This window comes from Rattus norvegicus, chromosome 2 (assembly GCF_036323735.1).
Source record: "Rattus norvegicus strain BN/NHsdMcwi chromosome 2, GRCr8, whole genome shotgun sequence".
Classification (NCBI taxonomy): Eukaryota; Metazoa; Chordata; class Mammalia; order Rodentia; family Muridae; genus Rattus; species Rattus norvegicus.
The window spans coordinates 31115878-31136651 of record NC_086020.1 but is presented as its reverse complement, the minus strand read 5'-3'; the positions used below and the strand labels follow the sequence as shown (position 1 = coordinate 31136651).

General features: G+C 46.6%; 1 protein-coding gene across 6 annotated transcripts in view; it reads left to right on the top strand.

Moving 5' to 3' along the window:
* Positions 1-20774, top strand: part of Arhgef28 (Rho guanine nucleotide exchange factor 28) — a 296466-nt gene that overhangs the window by 158106 nt on the left and 117586 nt on the right. For 5 of the 6 annotated variants that reach the window (XR_010063623.1, XR_010063622.1, XM_039102531.2 and 2 more), the window contains 2 exons: positions 5682-5737; positions 6239-6299. Coding sequence is in view for 4 of the 6 variants with exons in the window: in XM_039102531.2 (XP_038958459.1) it covers positions 5682-5737; positions 6239-6299 (117 nt within the window). In the remaining 2 variants the exon portion in view is untranslated. Of the gene's footprint in view, positions 1-5681; positions 5738-6238; positions 6300-17497; positions 19026-20774 lie in introns of those variants that run through there. The other variant, XM_006231817.5, reaches the window with a different exon arrangement.

Sequence of the window (20774 nt, the reverse complement as noted above, 5' to 3'; positions counted from 1 at the left end):
GCCCACTTCCAAATCCATATCATCGGTGAATGGGTTAGGACATGTGGAAGGGCCTGTCCTGGTTTCCCAAAGCTGCAGGATCTCCGTGACACAGGATAACTGGGAGGAGTCCATGCGAGGGTCCAGTATTGATGCTGGCACAGAAGCCACAAACCTTGAACTAGACCAGCGACTCATTACAGTGAACATTTGCAAGTGACGATGTGTGGACAGAGGGATGTTCTGTGGGACACACTGACACACTTCACCTTCCACAATGAGATGCTTTCTATGCTTTGTGTGTGTGTGTGTGTGTGTGTGTGTGTGTGTGTGTGTGTGTGTGTTTCGAGGGAGGCTGTAAGCAAAGGGCAGATATGAGGGAGAAGGAGATGAGTCGGACTGGGGTGTATGATGTGAAACTCACAAAGAATCAACAAAAAGGTAAAGAGGAATTAAACAAGGCTGCTCTAGTACTTGAAGGCACGATGCTGTTGATAAGGCCAGTTACAAAAGGCCACGCGATTCCAGCTGTGTAGAAGATCTCAAGTAGGCAAAACTACCGAGGGAAAGGAAGGTAGGCGTGATCAGGCTGAGCGATGGGAGGGAGGTCAGTGGCAGCTGAGGGACCTTGGGGAGCAGTTGCTCACAGCCACATGGCTTCAGACTGGTGTGAGGAGAATGTTCTAAAGTGGACAGTGGGTGATGGACCCCTTGGGCTATACTAGAGCCAATGAACTGTGTGCCTGAAGTGGACGGCTGGCGTGGTGTGGGCTTTACACCCCAGCCATGCTAGATGAGTGTAGCCTATATTAATAATAGGTATACTTTCCTTCGGTGACGATTTGTACTGATTCTTTTTCAAGTTTTCTTAAACAATTATTGTTGTGGCTCAGGAAAAAATGTATTAAGAGTAATTTAGATAAGAAAGTATTTCACAGAGAGGCCTCTTTCCCTATGAGTGATTCTGAATATGAAAATAAAAGGACCGTCAGCCAGCACGTGGGAGGTGCCTGAGGCTTAGACTCCTCCTTTCCCAGTGGGATCAGTGGGATCAGTGGGGTCTCGGCTGCCGTAGCTCTGTAGGGATGACCTGAGCCATTGGATTTGCCTGCAATGTTTGCGCTCTTGGGAGAAAGGACTCACTTGGGCTAACTGTCCCATTTTGTGGCTAACTGTCCCATTGTTTCTTCCACTTCCTATGATGCTGGGCCAGCAACATGGAGGAACTCAGGGATTCAAGCGTTCGAACAGATTGTGAATTAAGGGAGTCTCCTGCACCACATTAGCTGTCTGACACTGAGAGCTTCACATTCACACTGGGGCAGAAAACACGAAGCAAAACAAGGAAGCCAATGAGTGAAATGCTAGTGCAGAACAAGAGAGGAGAAGAATTAGGCTGAGCTACCAGTGAGAAGAAGGGACAGAGGGGACAGGGATGGGGACGGAGCCTGGTCTTTCCAGGCACCCTGGGGGCCAGCACTTTAGTGATAAAGTACTTCAGGAACTGCAGGTGTTTGAATCGGCCGTTGATAAAGCAAGGAACTTTGCCTCTCTCTCTGCACGCAGAGGTGGTCACTGGTTCCCAAACCAATTTGGTCCCAGCCCAAAGTCTCATTTCAAGGAGAAAAGGATTCGTTCAAAGACCGCTTGTCATATTTGTCCTGGAATGAACTGTGTGGCCCCCTTGCCTCAGCCTCCCCATTGCTGGGATTACAGGTGTGTGAAACACACCCAAAGGACGTTGAATTGTGTGTGAATTAGCGTGTTGTTAGAGGGGTTCTATGGTGAAAGTAAGCAGCATTAGGGTGCTGTCTGAATATTTCTTAGGGAGGCAGAGCACATGGACAGTGCCACCGGCTTGCCAGCTATGAGTATGACACTTCTGTGCTGGTCTCAGGTGTGGCCAGTAGACAGGAGAATGGGAGATTAGATGGCTGGTGGACCGCCTGGTTCTACTGAGAATTTTTCTCCTGCTCCTTCCTCTCTGGAGGGAGGGACCTTGTGGTTAAACCACAGGGCAGTTAGTTGAGAGAGTCCCGGCTCCCTCTGTTGCTTAAGCCTAGACTCTGGATCCATTTTGCAAGAAGACTTGGGAAGCTGGAACACGGAGGCGGTCTTTTCTCCAGGCAAATCTTCTTAATGAGACACTGATGTTAATCTTACAGCTACTTAACCCTGGGGTAGAAATCCCTGTTTGTTGGTGCTGTGTCATTAGTGAACATAAGTACTAGAGATTATCTCTTGTTTTATTACAGTTTGGCAATATTTAAAAAAAAAAAGCATGTTTATCGAGTTCGGTAAGTCAGATTTCGAGAGGTAATCCTTGGGCCCTGAAGACAACACTAATAAGCCCTTAAAGCAGATAGCTAGAGTTACAGATACCATTATCAGCCAGAGGTTGCTGTAGCAACAAGTAGTTTGACTGCACCGTGCAACTGATGGTACGCCGGGCTCCTGTAAAAGGAGGTGTAAAAGGAGCCCGCTCATTCAGCAGAAACTCTCCTGGGAAAGTTTAATTAAGCTGGACTAGAATAAGCACCAGAGTCTCTGGAAAGCTCCAAGGGGTGCTTCTGGTGAGCAGCTCTAAATTAAGGAAAGATATGTCATGAGTCTGAACCAGCAGAGCATCTAAGGAGTAATTTTAGGGTGAGGATTTTTCTACACGCGAAAGTTCTTTTTAAAGCTGAAAGTAACTCTAACGCAAGCCTGTCATTTCATCGTGGAGTGTGGGATTCTAAAAACCTCTGACAGTATAGTTGTCTTTGAAACTTTTTACCTAGTAGATATTCTATGTCGAGGGCACCTCATGCCTCCTACCCTCTCTCTTCTCACCTCCCTTCTATCCTACCAGTCCTAGCTTTACTTCTTTTGTTACATACGTACATGCACGCCTACATACCTGCATACATACACGCATACATGTATATATTTATGTAAAATCTAGGAACCACAAATGAAAGAAAATATGCAGTCTTTATCGTTCTGCGACTGGCTTCTTTCGCTTAATGCGATTACCTCCAGTGTATTTTTCTAGGCAGTTGTTCTAAAAGGTAGGAAACGGGGCAGGGGGGTTCACAAGAGACCACGGCGGAATGTAGGGATGGAAGTATGCTGAGATCATGGGGTCGGCCTTTTGGGGGTAGGGCTGAGGGAGAAAGCTGAATGAGCCCTTTGATACAGCAAATGATTACAGGCCACATCCTGTTTTCCAGGGTGCTCTTCAGAATAAATGCCTGCATGTATGGGACGATTTAGAGACACAGTGGCCTCAAGTGGCCAGCAGAATGGAGTTGCGTGGTCCTCTTCCTGTCTGGTGCAGATGTGTTCCTGGAACCTTTGGCTCTGTTGTTCCCTGCTCTCTGACACACTGTAGCTGTTGACCCCACGTGCAGTTTTATTATGCGGGTTTGAGTTCCCAAAGGGGGACTCCTCAGCAACGCCTATGTGGCAAACACTGCGGCAGGCGACTCGCAATTCTGTGCATTGGGGAAGTGGACTGGAAAACTTCGCCTTAACTTTTTTTGCCTTGGGCTTTTGGCACTGAAAAGGCACCTCTCGGCAGGCAAGACCTTTCTAATTTTGCTTACATGGCTGGTCTTCAGGCAAATGTTACTCTTCTGCCACCTGGTGGCCAGATTTGGGGAATGCATTTAAAAGCATAAACTATTGGCTGGGTGTCTGCAGTCCCTGCACAAAATTGAGGTCCTGTGTTTTTGTTCTTATCATGAAACCTAGTCTTGCTCGCAAATTCATGATCGATACCAGTTGTCCACAGTCGCAGCCTCGCTTGCCCCATGTAAAATAAATTCAGTTATTCTTTTAAACATGACTTGCTTTCTCCTTATGTGTATGTTCCTGTGGGGGGTATGCATACGTGTACGCGTGGGTACCAGTGGGGGCCAGAAAAGGATGTATAAAGTTATCAGTAGTCTGAGCTGAACTCAGATCCTTCGTAAGACCAGCAAGTACCCTTCGTATCCAGGTCATGCATCCAGCCAGATTCAGTTTTTGTTTTTGCTTTTTTAATTGTCCATTACCTGGATGATATTTTTTCCTCCATCTTTATTAATTTGGGTATTTATTAGTTACATTTCAATTGTTATTCCCTTTCCTGGTTTCTGGGCCAACATCCCCCTAACCCCTCCCTTTCTATGTGGCTGTTCCCCTCCCCAACCCTCCCCCAATTGCCGCCCTCCCCCCACCAGTCTAGTTCACTGGGGGTTCAGTCTTGGCAGGACCCAGGGCTTCCCCTTACACTGGTGATCTTACTAGGCTATTCATTGCTACCTATGAGGTCAGAGTCCAGGGTCAGTCCATGTATAGTCTTTGGGTAGTGGCTTAGTCCCTGGAAGCTCTGGTTGATTGGCATTGTTGTACATATGGGGTCTCGAGCCCCTTCAAGCTCTTCCAGTTCTTTCTCTGATTCCTTCAACGGGGGTACCGTTCTCAATTCAGTGGTTTGCTGCTGGCATTTGCCTATGTATTTGCTGTATTCTGGCTGTGTCTCTCAGAAGAGGTCCATTAAACAAACAAACAAACAGTGACAAGTGGAGTTGTAGTCACCTATTCTCGACTTTCCATTCTTATTTCTTTGCAACCTGTCACCCTCATCTGATTTGCCGTGGAGAACTCATACATAAGGGCTTGTACATTAAGTGTAAATGAAACCTCTGGCCGTACCAAGAGCTTAAATAAATCCACTTGGAGGTTTGAGGCAGTAGGAAACTGAATTAAACAGGAGGGGCAACTGGGGTAGGGACTGCCCAGTTTACAAACTTTCTGGGAAAATTCCTGGCCTTTCTCTGGGACCACATCAAAAAAGGTCCAGCATGCTAAGAAGCGGAGATTCAAGAAAGGATCCTGAGGCCTGGCGAGGTTGTATATTCTTATAAATTCAGGTGAAAGGTTTTCAGCTAACCACCCCTGCTAGGGAAGCCAGCATTTACGCTACCCAAGGCTAAACATGCTCCATGGTTATTTTGACAGTCTTTGAACTTGTTTCCGGGGAAACTGAGTATTTGGGAAGAGAACCAATCAGTCAGGGGACAGAGAAAGTGCCTGTCACCTGGGTTCCTGTTTGTCACAGAACACCCTGAACACTGTTTCCAGGAAAAGCTTTGCTGGGAGGGGGCCCCCCAGCCAGAGCATCTGGGGTCAGCCACTGCTTAACCAGCTGGTTGGTGCCGAGAGCTGTGTGCTTTCGTCCATGCAGAAGAGACAGCTGCCTGTCTCTTAGAACGAATTAGTCGTTTTTCTTTCTTCTACTGACATCTGTGGAATCCAGGGGAGAAGACAAGTAGGATTTCCCTCAGGTGGTACCAGTCACATCCTCGGCATCTATTAAGAACCTTTGGGGGTGTGTGTGTGTGTGTGTGTGTGTGTGTGTGTGTGTGTGTGTGTGTGTGTGGTGAGCATCCTTCCTTTGCAGTCAAGGATACTGATTTATATAAGGCACACCCCCCCACCCCTGCCACCCCAGGATTTCCCGAGAGAGCGCCCTGCCTTGTTTACATAGTAGTAACCCCAGCGTGTGTGCAGTCAGGCGATTACATACCTCAGTCTCTGGTAGAGTCGCCTGTTAACTAGCTAATCCCGTGCAGAGGGTCCTGGGTAGCTTGTATATACCTGTCATGTATTTTCGTTGTCTGTCTGTCTGTCTTTGCCTGTCTGTGTTTCTAACTAAAGAATTATTTCTTTTGCAGAGGTTAGGAATCTGGAGTCTGGCAGATCACCCTCAGAAGAGGAGGAGGATGGACAGGTGAGGAACCATGGTCACCTGGCCTCACTGTCATCTCTGTGTATCTCTCCAGAGTTAAAGTAGGTGTGACCATCGAACCTCCTGCTCATTCAAATCCACACGCAGGCAGGGCTATGCCCATAATCCAATTTCTTTTATTAGGATCACAATGGGCTACATGCTATGTATGACCCAAGCCTAGCTATCCTGAGTTGTCACCGTCGTAAGCACGAGATGATCAACCAGCGGCATCCTCCAGAACATGCTGTGGCTGGAAGCATCTCGTGCAGGATGTTTACTGATACTGCTTTACCCGTGGGCAGCTTCCAGGTGTGTGTTAGCTGGACACACATCCTTTCCTTATTTTTAGCTCCTGGGGCTAATTATAAGCATAGATGAGTCTCCTGTTTACGTGTTGCAGTGCGAGGGGTGTGCTTTCATGGACGTTTCCCAAGATCGTCAGTCTAGCCCTCGAGAATACAAAATCGTGTTAACGAGATTCCTCACCTGTGTCCGTTTCAGCTCGTCAAAAGCCAGGCCGACGGGCCGAGTGAACAGGAAGACCAGGACCGCCTAGTTTTGGGTATGTTCCAAAATGCTGCATTGCCTGTGGCCAGGGGTGGGCGCTGTGGGCCGTTTGCTTACTTCTTTCAGCCTTCCTAGTCAGTTTTCTCCTAGTCAGTTTTCTTTAACGTTTCAGTCATAACCTTACAACTCTCACTCACAATCTAAAAGTACATAGGAAGAACCCAAAACATTCCCCTGAGGGATTTCACCCGGCCAAACTCTGGAGTGGTAGTTGCCATAATTACCTCATGTCTCCGTGAGCCTGGAGAGTGGGCTTTGGGTACCATGCTACCTGTTACGCAGTGCCGCCCAATGCATCCCATGGAGATGAGTCTGGGTGGTCTGCACCCCACCCCCTGGGCCTCTGGAGAAGACCAGGCACTGCCATGTGCGTAGGTCCCTTAAGAGAGAAGGGTAGAGATGATTCTTTTCACAGACCTGAAAATTCTCATTTCTCTTCAGACGTCCTATTTCCCCCACCCGCCTCTGGGCTCCTCCGCTGCTTTCCCCTACACAGCCCTGGAATTATTTAGAGGCCAGCAGAGTAGAATGAAGTTTGAGTGGGAGAACAAGGGCCCGGCGGCTGCCATCAGATGCCCGGCGACTGGGATGTATGAGTCTTCTTCAGGTGCAGTGCAGCTGAGGCTGCTTGCACACTTGTCTTAGTGTTTCCATGGCCATGAACAGACACCATGACCAAGGCCACTCTTATAAAGGACAGCATTTACTTGGGGCTGGCTTACAGGTTCAGAAGCAAGGCAGCGTCCAGGCAGGCATGGCGCTGGAGGAACTGAGAGTTCTATATCTTGTTCCAAAGGCAAGAAGGAGAAGCCTATCTTGCAAGCAGCAAGGAGGAGGGCCTCAAAGCCTGCTCCTACAGTGACACACTTTCTCCAACAAGGCCACACCTACTCCCAGCAGTCCTATTCCCTATGGGCCAAGCCTATTCAAACCAACCACAACACTCAAAGGACACATGGGAACAGAGCTGTCTTGGAGGTGGCCCTGGGTGAGAAGGTTGCGGATGAGGCAAGTCCGCAGGCTAAGGAGAGTTGAGAGTGTATTATGTGGCAGAGGCAGCGGACATGTGGAGGCATCACCAGCAACTCGTGAGGGGGTTCCTGGAGGCCCTGGCATTGTGTTCAGCCTTCGTGGTAGACACGTGTCAGAGCTGTTACAACCGTTGGGAAATCCCATAGCCTAGAGAAGGCCAGGAGGAAGCACCCGCAGTGTTGGTTGACTGTGCTGCTCTGGGCTTGGCACTTCGCCAGCGGTGGTTTGCTGGATGTCCTGGCCTAAGGGGCCGCTAAACTTGGAACAGAGACTTAGTTGTGTTCCAAGCGGTGTGCACACATCTGTCGCTGTTGCTATAGAACAGGAGAAAAATAATTTATATCCAGAGCCCACAACAGGGGAAGAGGAAGGAGAAAACAAAACAAAACAAAACAAAACAACAACAAAGCAAACACTGAGGACTAGATGACTCCTGTGGGCCCCAAAGTCGGGAGCGTGGTTCTCCATGCACACAAGATGTCTCAGCTGCTGCCCATTGCACCCTGTTCTCACTCTCTCTCGGGAGTGTCAGCTTTGAAGAACGTTTACTCAGACACGTTGCTGGCAGAGGAGGGGGGTTGGCTGTTAGAAGTATTAAATAGTGGGATTATTTTTAATTTGGGACTCTTAAAACCTCTCCTCAGTCTCCTGCTGATGTACTTGTTGGGTGAGAAGAGTTTTGCTTTGTAAACTGCAGTAACCCTGCCCGGGCTGAGTGCTTAGTCAGTAACGTCATTGTGGCTGAGGAGGAACATTGGGAAGGCTGAGAGGAGAGAGAGAGAGAGAGAGAGAGAGAGAGAGAGAGAGAGAGAGAGAGAGAGAGGAAGGAGGAGGAGGAGGGGAAGGGGGAAGGGGGAAGGGGGAAAGGGGACAGGGAGTGAGGGAGGGGGGGCAGAGAGAGAGAGAGAGAGAGAGAGAGAGAGGAAGGAGGAGGGGAAGGGGGAAGGGGGAAAGGGGACAGGGAGTGAGGGAGAGGGGGCAGAGAGAGAGAGAGAGAGAGAGAGAGAGAGGAGGAGGGAAAGGGGGAAGGAGGAGAGGGGACAGGGAGCGAGGGAAAGGGGGGGTCGGGGGAGAGGGAGAGAGAGGCTGAACAAAACTTAACATGTAGCCATCTATGAAAAGGCCACGGACACGTCTTTCTGACTCCAGCATTTTCTCTCATTATTTAAACTTTTGAATGAAGAGGGAGAGAAGAAAATCTCCTGACTTTATGAAATAAAGTGAGAGTGGGCTTTAAAGGAACCCCTGAGACAGAAGAGAGAGCAGCCAGCAGTAACAGGCAGATGTAAACCAGAGGCAGAAAGAAGAAGCTGCTCCCCCAGAGGCCACTTCGAAACTCTTGTCTTTGAGTGAGCTGGTAGTCTGTCTGGACTCTTAGAACTACTAATAAAACATGCAGGATAGAAGTATGAGGGCTTTGCTGTATTGTATTACTTTAAACTGTGTGGTACAAATGTGGTGTTGTCTTGCAAACTCGATCAGTGTTGTTCTGGTGGAACTTTCCGTGTGATGGTTGTCCGGAAGTTGCTGCTTGAGTGAAGTCCTGGTGTCTTAGCGGAATCACAGAAGCTCCTGGAAAGTGATGGCGCTGCTCTGTCAGCTGGGATTATAGAGCGTGAGTGAGGCTGTACGGGCCACAGACCTGACTCTCACACTGAGGCTAAACTTCCTGCAGTTAACGAGTCGCCGGTGCTCTCCATTGGATTAGAGATTGTATGCGTGCATTCGGCTAGAGTTGTGTGTCATGTAGCTATGGGCATGGAAAGAAACATGAGGGACCCGTGAAACTGAGATGGTGAGACAAGAGCATGGGGGCGTGTCTTGACTCTTCCTGTGGGGGGAGGGGTGGGGAGCTAGAGCACATCTCGAGGTGAGCGAGGGTGGGGTGGCGAATGGAACTGGTTGGCGCTCTTCTTGGGAAGTTTCAAGACTGATAGGCTCTGGCAAGAAGCCATACTTTATCTGCTGCTGCAGATTTGGCTGGCAGACAGAGGGCTTGGCACAGTGCAGAGCTTTTAAACAGAATCTTGGTTAAGTAAGACTTTGCAGAGGAACTGGGGAGATGGCTCAGTGGTTACGGGTACCTGCTGCCCTTGCGGGGGACCAGAGCTCGATTCCCAGCACCTGTAGCAATATAGTTCCCGGGGTTCCAATGCCCTCTTCTGGCCTCTTTGGGCACTGCATGCCTTCACTGCGTAGTTCACATACGCGAGTGAATTCATAGACGTAAGTTAAAATTAAAGCTTTAAAAGCTTTTAAGGAGAAATTAGTCTTCTATAGCTAGAGAAGATATCAACTAGGGTTAGAAGAAAATGTATTCGCTGTCTACCCAAGATGGTTCCTATGAATTTGGCTATAACATGAATTTGGCTATAACATGAATTTGGCTATAACTCCTCCCTGGGCTTTTTTTTTTTTTTTTTTTTTTTTTTTAAAGAGTTGTCACCAGGCAAAAAATGTCCTTTTACCCTTCGTTATTTACTTTGTGTTAAGTAACTACTGTCTAAGAAAGTCCCTTAAAAGGTTGCTGTACACACTTTTCACAACGTGCACAAATGCTTTTGCAAGAAGAAAAGGAAAATGGGTGTCCACTGTAGATGTAGACCGGGCATGGCCAACTCATGCAGGGGTTCAAATTGCAAATATTTTAAACACGTTGGGCCCTGGTTTTCATTTCTAATAATGTTTTCCTTGTCTTGATAAGGTTTTCCTCGTCTTAGAGTATTTATTTTTAATGGATACATGTGTTCTGCCTGCATGTATGTCTGTGAACCATTCAGCAAATGTATGCAGTACCCATATATGGGCCTGGTGCCCTGAGAGAGCATCAGATCCCCCGGAACTGGAGTAACAGATGGTTGTGAGTGGACAAGTGGGTGCTAAGAATCAAACCCACATCATCCCAGAAATAGCTAGTGCTCCTAACCGCTGAGCTAACTCTTTAGCCCCGATTTTTTAAATTTTTAAACAGTATTTTTATTATTTGTACATTCTACACATTTATATAATAGATATTGATCACTGTTACCTTTGGGTCATTTGTTGCTTATGTTGTTATTTTTTTCAGATTAGGGACTCATGTAGCCCAGGCTGGCCTCAGACTCACCAAGTAGGTGAGGATATCCTAAACTCCAGACAATCCTGCCTTCACCCCCCACATACTGAGATTAAAGTCTGCACTATGACATCTGGCTATAATTTTGAGTCATTTCATTTCGATTGTCTATTACATATAATCCAAGAAAAGGAAAACTTTTGGTGGATGTTGGGACAGGGAGGGCAAACACTAGGGGGACAGATGAACTGAAGCTGACTGTGGGTAGAAACCCAACTTCGTAATCAAACAAAACAGCAAAAACCATTTGGGAAGAAATTGATACAGAGGGATGTGAGGCTGGGATTTCTCACCAGGCAGCACACAGGCCTGCCAAGCCCCCATGCAAAGTTTCGTAGGGATATCAGCAGAGGAATTGAAGATCCAGCAGAACAGCTCCTTGGTCTTGGCTCCTAGAGGTGAGGCACAGAGTGCGCTCAGTAGTGCTGTCTCCCCTCCCACACTGTCAACTAATAATTACTAATTAAGTGACTTCTCATATCTACTGATAGTAGTGGCCACAGAGCTATAAATGCTCATGAAAACAGCCCATGTTAATCACCTGTGAATGAGACAATGGATACAGTCTAGGAGCCAGAGCCCTCCCCGACCCTTCCCCATCTCCTCCTCCCCCTCCCTTCCCCCTCCCTTTCCTCACCCCTCCTCCTCCACTTCCCCTCCCCCACCCACCCCTCTCCCTCCCCCTCCCCTCCCCCTACTCCTCTGGTGCGATTTCACTATGCACCATCTCTGTCAAGGCCTTGGGAATGTCGGATGAAATCTGAATGTTGTGTGAAAAGAGAGGAAAGATGGGCTCTTCAAGACTCTTGGACTTCTAGAAAGTCAGCTTTTGAGTCTAATTTTTGGTAGATCTCATTACAGCGTGGGCTCTCTCTCTCTCTCTCTCTCTCTCTCTCTCTCTCTCTCTCCATCCCTCCCTTCCTCCCTCCCCCCCTTTATATTTCAGCTTTTGGGTGGAGGTGGGTGGCATTTCTCTATAACGAACTAATTTCTCCCATGATTTGGAGTAAAGGGCCTGGGGACAGAGAACTCTTCCAAGAAGGGGATTACAAACGCAGAGTTATTTGTATAAAACCGGGCTGCTTTTAATTCTTTTTGTTCCTTTCGAATTGGTGGCCTTCGAGGTTTGAAAAATAGTTTTGGTAGGAAAAAGTTGCTGGCCTAGGCGTTTGGCTGCACGCCTGTTTCAAGGTCCGTTTGGTTCTCCGGCTGAGTTCTGCCCCTTTGTGTTTGTGGCCTCCTTGTTTGGGTAAAGTTTGCCTCGTGGAAGGTGGGAAAGAAATGCTTCTTTTCTCTTAAATGAGATTACTGGAGTATTTGTTGACAAGCACTTATCCCTTAAATCGAAGGAAAGACTATGGGGGCGGGGTTAGGTTATTAGAAACTGTAATCCGAGGGCTTAGAGAACAAGAAATGCCTCACAAAGTTGTCAAGTCGAAGGATGCTTTTCTTATTGCTTGTTCTAAGATGTGCAATGGAAAGAGAAACAAAAAAGGCGTGGAAACCACTTGAGCTGCTGCTGCCAGAAGGCCCCTGCCTTGTTCTGAGCCTTGCCTACACACCAGGATGGGAACTCTAGAATCCTGAAGCTGGCCCTAAGGTCCCAGTTGGTCTAGATGGAGCATGTACGTCAAGACTTTGCAAAGGACTCCATGTGGGTCGTAGGGGGAGTCGAGGCTGAAAGCCCAGCTAGGGTTCTCTGGAAGCCCCGTGACTTTGGGGTCGGTGCCACACTACCTAGTTCTCAGTACCTTTACCACTGAGAAGCGGAGCTGCACTCATGTCTCCAGTGATTGAGAAAGGAGTGAGGGGAAACCTGTTTATGTTAGCTTTGTCAATTCTCAGCAGTCACTTCCGTCTCATTCTTAGGAAAGCTGTGGACTTCTGTGCCTTTTATTTCCTTGACCCAGCTTCTCATGTGTATACCTTGTTGTATGTAGTCATCATGTTTTCCCTAACTTCTTGGATGTGAGAGTGTTTTACCCTTCCCTGGGTTTTGACGGTCTTACAGTTTTGAGGGGTGTTATAGATGTTCCACAGATGGAATTTAAATGTTTCCCCCACCGTTAAAGTTACAGGTTTTGAAAGGAAGATCAGCTGGGTGGTGATAGTGCTTGCCCTTCATTCCAACACTCAGGAAGCAGAGGTAGGCAGAACTCTGAGTTGGAGGCCAGACTGGTCTATAGAGGGAGTTCCAAGACAGCCAGGGCCACACAGAGAAACCCTGTCCCAACAAAACAAAACAAATACAAAACAGGAAGAAAGAAAGAAAGAAAGAAAAAAAAACAAAGAAAGAAAGAAACAAAGAAACAGAAAGAAACAAAGAAACAAAGAAAGAAAAGAACAAACAAACAAAGGACAGGTGAAGTACTATATCTTTTCCCTTCATATGACACAGAGGGTTTGTCCTACCAACTTCATTAATCACCATTAATGCTGATATTCATCCCCTGGGTGTGGTTGTATTGATCATTTTCTTTCCTGTGAAGTTATTTTTCCCTCATCCCTTCCTCATTCTGTATCGTTTGGAAGGAAGTCAAGATGTTTAGTCCACAGTTAAGGAGCAGGGAGTTGTCCGCATGCTTTCTTATGGGTGGGGTAGCTACATAACTTGGAATTCTCTTACCTGGAAGGGCTGTGTTCCTCCACTATTTGGTCATTCACTAACATCTTCACAAAGACAAAAGATCTTCGAATCATTACCTAATGATGTTCTGTTGTGGAGGCAATGTAGCTTTTGTAATAGGGACAATCTTAGTTGGCTTCTGTGCCCTTTTTACATCTTCACTGGTGTGTGAGTGTGTATGTGTGTGTGTGTGTATGTGTGTATGTGTGTGTGAGTATGTGTGGTGTGTGAGTATGTGTGTGTGAGAGTGTGTGTGTGAGTATGTGTGTGTGTGAGTATGTGTGTGTATGAGTATGTGTGTGTGAGTGTGTGTGAGTGTGTGTATGTGTGTGTGTATGTGTGTGTGAGTATGTGTGGTGTGTGAGTATGTGTGTGTGAGAGTGTGTGAGTATGTGTGTGTGTATGTGTGTGTGTATGAGTATGTGTGTGTGAGTGTGTGTGAGTGTGTGTATGTGTGTGTGAGTATGTGTGGTGTGTGAGTATGTGTGGTGTGTGAGTATGTGTGGTGTGTGAGTATGTGTGTGTGAGTATGTGTGTGTATGAGTATGTGTGTGTGAGTGTGTGTGTAAGTGTGCATGTGTGAGTGTGTGTATGTGTGTGTGAGTATGTGTGTGTGAGTGTGTGAGTGTATGTGTGTGAGAGTGTGTGTGTGAGTGTGAGTATGTGTGTGAGTGTGTATGTGAGTATGTGTGTGTGAGAGTATGTGTGAGTGTGAGTATGTGTGTGTGAGCGTGTGAGTGTGTGTGAGTGTGTGTGAGTGTACATGTGTGAGTGTGTGTGTGAGTATGTGTTTGTGTGAGTGTGAGTGTGTGTGTATGAGTATGTGTGTGTGAGTGTGTGTGTAAGTGTGCATGTGTGAGTGTGTGTATGTGTGTGTGAGTATGTGTGTGTGAGTGTGTGAGTGTGAGTATGTGTGTGAGAGTGTGTGTGTGAGTGTGAGTATGTGTGTGAGTGTGTATGTGAGTATGTGTGTGTGAGAGTATGTGTGAGTGTGAGTATGTGTGTGTGAGCGTGTGAGTGTGTGTGAGTGTGTGTGAGTGTACATGTGTGAGTGTGTGTGTGAGTATGTGTTTGTGTGAGTGTGAGTATGTGTGTGAGTGTGTGTGTGAGTGTACATGTGTGAGCGTGTGTGTGTGTGAGTGTGTGTGCGTGTGAGTATGTGTGTGTGAGAGAGAGTGTGTGTGTGTTTAGTTTGGTGAAAATATCACTTATGATTTGTTAATTGATGATACAGGACACCTGGGATTTGTCGACAGTCATAGAACTTTATAGCACATCAAGTGAACCTTAATGGATACAAACAGACCAGCAAACACATAAAAATCAATCGTGGGTGTCTTAGCATTTCTATCGCGATACTATGGCTATAGCGACTCTTACGAAGGGGCTGGCTTGAGGTCCATCGTCATCATGGAGGGAAGCATGGCAGTGTACAGGCAGACATGGTCCTGGTGAAGAAGCCGAGAGTTCTACATCTGGATCCACAGGCAGCCGGAAGAGAAAGACACTGGCTGGGCCTGGCTTGAGCTTCTGAAATCCAAGGTTCCAGTCTGCTTCTTTGAAGATAGGGTTTACATGCAAGTATTTATAGAATGATGAACACTGTGATCTGAGGCTTGAGAAAAGGGAGTTGAATAACGAACTCACTTCATTTTTAGGGTCTTTGTTATGTGTAATCAAACCTTTTGGTTCTTCACAGGAAGTTCGTTCAGAAAATGACTCCATTAGTGTGTTCTGAGGGCGACTGTGGTCTCTTGGATGTCAAGTAGTCATATCAGACACTTGTGTGGATGACGAGAAGTGGGGGTGGCTTTAACAGGTTTGAGTGACTTCCGAGTGCCTATAAAACAGGTGGCCACCCTGATTAGTGTATCAGAGCTGCTATCTATTCCTGGGCTCTGTGACTTTCTGAAATCGACGATAAGAGGAATAACCATGAACTAATAAAGCTACTTACCCCGGAGGTCATGGTGTGAATACTTCAGTAGTACACTGTAGAAATACGCTGAAAGGGAATTCTCTGTCTAGTTAATATTTAAAGTATACTGGAAATGCCTTTAATTTCTTTATGCTGTAGTCTTTATTCCCCATGGTAACCCCTGCTGTGTAGATGTAATGGTCCCATTTCAATAGTGCTAAATTCAGAACTTAAGAGGGTTGCGGTTAAGGCTACTACTTAAGTGTACAACTGCCCCGTATATGTCGCCAGTGCCCACGATCTTTCCTGTAGCTTGGGGGTGCCTCTAAAATACACGTCAGGCCCAGTTTCTTCCTTCAAGGAATTTGGGGTCCCTTTAGGAGATAAGAAAACGTCACAATTTCTGTTCCTCAAATCCCGTATCAGTAGTTGAAAAGATTTCGTTTCGTCAAGGTTGAGAGGGAATTGACCTGCTGTCCGTATGAAGAAAGTGGAGGAATATTTTCTGCCCAGGGCCTTCAGGAAGTAGACACAGGAAGGTAGCAGTAACTGCCTTGGGTGATTAGAGCCCCATGCAACTGCTTTGCTTAGTAAAATGTCTGTTACTTTAAGGAGGCACAGTGACTGGAGACTTAAATTCTTCCAACTGCACTTGCAATCAGCCAATCTGACAAAGCAAATACATTTATCTTTTAAATATGGATGAGATGCAAATGACCTCTTGAATTAATTTAAATGCAATTAAAATAGCAAATGGAGAGAGAAAATAACTCCCTCAATGACGGGAGGAAGTAACGACGATGATGAATGACCCATGTTTAACGAGTCTTCAGAAGGTAAGAAATTGGTTGAGCTGACTTAAAAATAAAACAGGCTATGCCAGTGCTGTTTTCTACTTCACTCTCCATGCTAACTGCGTGCACAGATGGGGCAAGCCCTTGAGGGCATTGGAAAGTCTCGAGATCCAAGAGCTGTTCTCACAGGTGCTGGGGGTGCTCTTATTGTCAGAAAAGTTCCATAATGCAATTGATCTGTACTTTGTCAACAATGATTGTACCTCTAGGAAAAGATTAAGACGGGCCCACTTATCACCTCAGCCTGCAGCCATGCCTGTGTTCCTTCATACCTCTGTCTTTATCTTTTTTTTTTTTTTGGTTCTTTTTTTCCGGAGCTGGGGACCGAACCCAGGGCCTTGCGCTTCCTAGGTAAGCGCTCTACCACTGAGCTAAATCCCCAGCCCCTGTCTTTATCTTCTTAAGTTCTTCTGACCTGTTATTATAAAAGGTAGTCGGGGAGGAGCATCTGCTCCAGTAACTTCCTTTAAAAGGTTTATTTTTAATTGTGTGTGCATGTGTGCGTGTGTGTGTGCGTGTATGCATGAATACATGCATGTGTGTGTGCATGAGTACATGTGTGTGTACATGAGTATATGAGTGTGTGTGTGTACACGCATGTATTTCTGTGCATGAGTACATGTGTATGTGTGCATGAGTACATGAGTGTGTGTGTGCATGTGTGTGTGTGTGTGTGTGTGTGTGCACATGTATTTCTAATAGCCTGAGAAAGCTCCTCGAAGAGGCTCCTTGGCAGCAGAGCTGTGAGAGTAGCAATATCCTGGTGGTATTTCAGGCTACAGCGTACAACACCCCTCTCTTTGGTCTAGAGACACCTTGGAAACAGCTTGTGGCCACATGACATCCAAGTATTATCTGAAGCTTTGGGAAGCTAGAAATTTTCTTTACTGATAAACAATGTACTTTCTACAAATAAAGCTATACTGATTACATACATATAAAAATATTTAAAGTGTTAAGAATCCTATGCTTCGTCAAAATACATGGCTGCAGTCAGTAGATGCTATAGCCATCACATGAAGGTTGTCACCCCCCTGGTTTGACCAACTGGCACGACTCATTCACTCAGCAAAAGCCTGCAATGTCCCAGGCATGTCCCGAGGATTTGTCCAGTGGTCTGCATCTTATGTAGCCCAGGCTGGCCTGACACTTGCTGTGTAGCCAACTTCTGATCTTCTCACCTCTACCTTCCGAACACTGAGATTCAGGCCTGCACAGTCATGGCCAGCAGCAGCTCTGAGAATCAAGTCCAGGACTGCATGCGTGTCAGGCAAACACTTTGCCAACTGTACTTTGCTTTCTTTTAAAAAAAATTAATGATTTTAATTGAAATAGTATCTCCTTCCCTCCCTCCCAGCTACCCACCCATATTCCCCTCAAGCGCATAACCTCTTTTTTATTTGATTCTATTTGGTACATACACACAAATACACACACACACACACACACACACACACACACACACACACACACTATTTTTACATTTTATTTATGAGGGGGACATGTATGTCATGGCCCACGTGAAAATCAAAGGAGAATTTGAAGGAGTTCATTCTCTCCTTCCAACATATGGGACCCAGGGATACAACTCAAGTTGTCAGGCCTGGAGCTGTCTCCCTGACAATACTGTCTGTCTGTCTGTCTGTCTGTCTGTCTCTCTCTTTTTGTCTCTCTCTCTCTCTCATTAAGGATCATATATAAAGTGAAATTCTCTTGCTTGTTGTTCAAGGCTGAGAATAATTTACTCTTACAGTTGTACCCATCTGTTTAAGAAAAATATGTAATTTATTCTTAAGAACAAAGGCTACAAAAATAGCAAAGTACTCATTTTTCCTTTTGGCTCAATCCTTGCAGCTCTATGAAATCACAGTAGCAGTCTACACAATTCTGATTGTGACTTGAATTTACACTCCAGTAGGCCCCGCCCACACCGTATCTCTGCCTTTGCCCCTCCCTCGCCCCTCCCTGATCAGAGAGGCTCAGCTACCACAGAGCAGGCTGTGATACTGTCTCTTCCCTGGCTCAGCCCTCCGGCCAACAGTCGGAGAAACAGTTGAAGTAAAGAGATGAATGCTAATGAAGAAATACACTGCTGTTTTCCAAGCCTGCGTGGTTGAATGGCCTCTCGTGTTGCTTCCTTTAGCTTTCTCTGGGCATCCCCAGATGTCATAAACATAGGCCTTCCTCCTTCTGCCAGAAGTGCTTTAGAGAGCTCTTTAAAGAAACTCTCCTGTGAGTTCCCTGTAGACACTGGCTGCTCAGCCTAATCTTATTCGGTTCACACATCTCTGTGCGCCTATCAGAGTAGGGAAGCCTGGTGAGTGGCAACTGCGGTTTATGGGAAGGCGATGTGGGCTTCCACTGCCTGCTGATCACTGGAAAGGGTTTAGCGGGGACTGCAGGAATGGTTGGTTTGTGGTAAATGAGCCATTAGCAAGATCAGGGGGATTGAAAGTTCAGAACTGAGTTCCAGAGTCACCTGAACCCTTAGGGCTGACTGCTGAACCCCGGTGACAGGTCAGGAAACAAGCACAAGCTACAAGTCCTGCTAGCCAGTAATAAACGACTTCGGAGTAGACAGGCTTGCGTTTGCTGCGGACTGGCTGTGATAAACCAGCCTTCATCACCCAGCGCAGCACAGCACAACTTTCCTAGCTCTCAGCAAAACAGGCGCCTGCCTTCGGAAGCTCGCCACGCCACCGGGCCCGCTGGCGGCAGCGGCGGCGTTCTCTCTCCTCCAGCTCCTTTCCTTCTTCATTTCCATATCCAGCCACAAGAAGAGGGGAGTTAATGATTCATTTGCTCCCTGGTGACCTTTTGAATAACTGGACAGCGATGTATCAGCCAGACTCCAGGTCCCCCGCTGCCCCCCTCTGGCTTCTCTGGTTTGGCTTTAATATTTACAGCCTCCTTGTTGGTCTACATGCCTGAACGCCCGAAGGAAGCAAAACATTTACTGCCTCTCCCTCCCCGAGTTTGGAACTGTTTCACCCAGCCCCATTCCTGCCTTTGACATCACGGGGAGGCTCCTGGCTGGGCACGGTCTGCATGCACTCCTCTGCCTCAGCTAATCCCTTTACCCAAACAAACAATGGATTCTGACTCGGACTCCCCTTTCAACTACTCCTGGCCTTCCTTCCCCAAGATGAAGATTCGGCGCCGGGCATCCAAGAAAGGTAGATCATGGAGCCTTTTGTTTGCCCAGAATCAGACCAGCATGCACCTTCCTGTTCTTACCTCTCTGCCCTGCCTTTCCCTGCCTGCTGCTTGCAACTAAAGCTCCTGTTTTCACAAGTCTTTCTAGAGCTCTTGCCTTGCAAACACTTTGTATGTGGACTTCCGAGGTACATGCATTCCCCCCTTCCATCCCCTGTACTTTAACATCTACCTCAATGTCATAATCTATACTTAAAAAAAAAATGTGTGGCTCTGGGACGAGTCCGGGGGTCAGTACAAGGTAAATGTTTTGAGTTTGTTTAATCACAGTTACCTTGGAGTTACTTTGACAATAAAGACTCCTGTTGATTTAAACATGTCTAGACTTTGTAGAGCTTAAAGAGAATCTGTGCTTGCTGCTTACCGTGTGCTTCTGTTTTTCTTTTTTGGTTTTGTTTTGAAGTTAATTATTTAAGGGAAATCTGTTCGTGAGGAGTCCTATTTAGTGATTTTGTAGTTGTTGGAAAGAAAGGGTTTGGATAAAGTGATTTCAACGAGCAAGTCTCTAGAGAACCCAGAGACCCATTTGCTCACCTCCAGTAATAACAAGTAAGCGAGATCAACCTGAAGGAAGGAGGGCCCGGGACCCTGGTGGCTCATGGTGGAAGAGACTTGCTTGGAATAGTCCCTCTTGCTTCTTGGGCCCTCACTGTAGTGTGGGCTTGGTAACCACAGGGACTGGTCTTTGGGAAGAGACTCTCCCGTCCTGGGGTGGGCATCACAGGAGGCCATTGTTGTTTTCTGAGGCTTAAAGAAAAGCCAGCGAGTTAGTGGGCATCCTTTTCCATTCCTTGTCTTGTATAGAGACATGTGTGGTCATGCCTCTAACTCCAGGGGGAAGGGATGTAGAAAGTGGCAGGAGAAGAGGTGTTTTTCCTGCTTTTGTCTTCTGGAGCCTGACGGCTCTGTACAGCAGGGTGTTCCTAAGGTACCCTGTGTTCCCACAGGAGGATAGACTCTTGTTCACGTCTCTGATTAGCTTCAAGCCTTGCGTTCCCATAGAAGATGGACTAGTAGTTATCGTCAAATGTGGTTAGCTTTAAGGATTTTCTTCTGACCTTTTAGGATAAAAGAAAGGTGTTCATTTGTTTGTTTGCCTTTTAGCTGGGCTTTAAGCAATCTCTGGAAGATGCTAAGTTGGCCTTGAGGGGAAGCAGGAAGCCTTGGCCGCAACACCTTTCCCAGGCTGGTCCACTGCTATCCTTAAAATGCAGTCATCAGATACTCGGTGTTTAACATACCGTTTTGCTATCCTGTCTTAAAACCAATTTCTTCTTTATTTTGTACCCAAGAAAGGGGTTCCTTTTATTTTATACAGTTTTGTTGATTTTATAGATATAAGGTAGGGATTTTAAAATATCAGTGGTAAAGCCTGTCTCCCTTTAGAGGATGCAGTTCATAGATTAATGGGCTATCGTGTCTCGCCATTAAATGACTCTGGGGAAATGTTCCTGCAGGAGGGCATGTAGAAGTAAGCCCGTGTTCAGAGATAGGTGAACCAAGGTAAAGATTATCTGTGATAATCTTTGCATGTTTCCTACCTTTTCAAATCTTTCATGATTCAAAGTTATTTTCAAACAGTAATTTTTTTTTAAACACAACTGAACTTATTCCCAAGAGGGGAGATACATGGAGGTCCCAAGAATCGAGGGTGCATTTTTCTAGTTGTGGCGTAGGGGAGAGTAGCAAGGGTGGGTTACTTCAGTTTT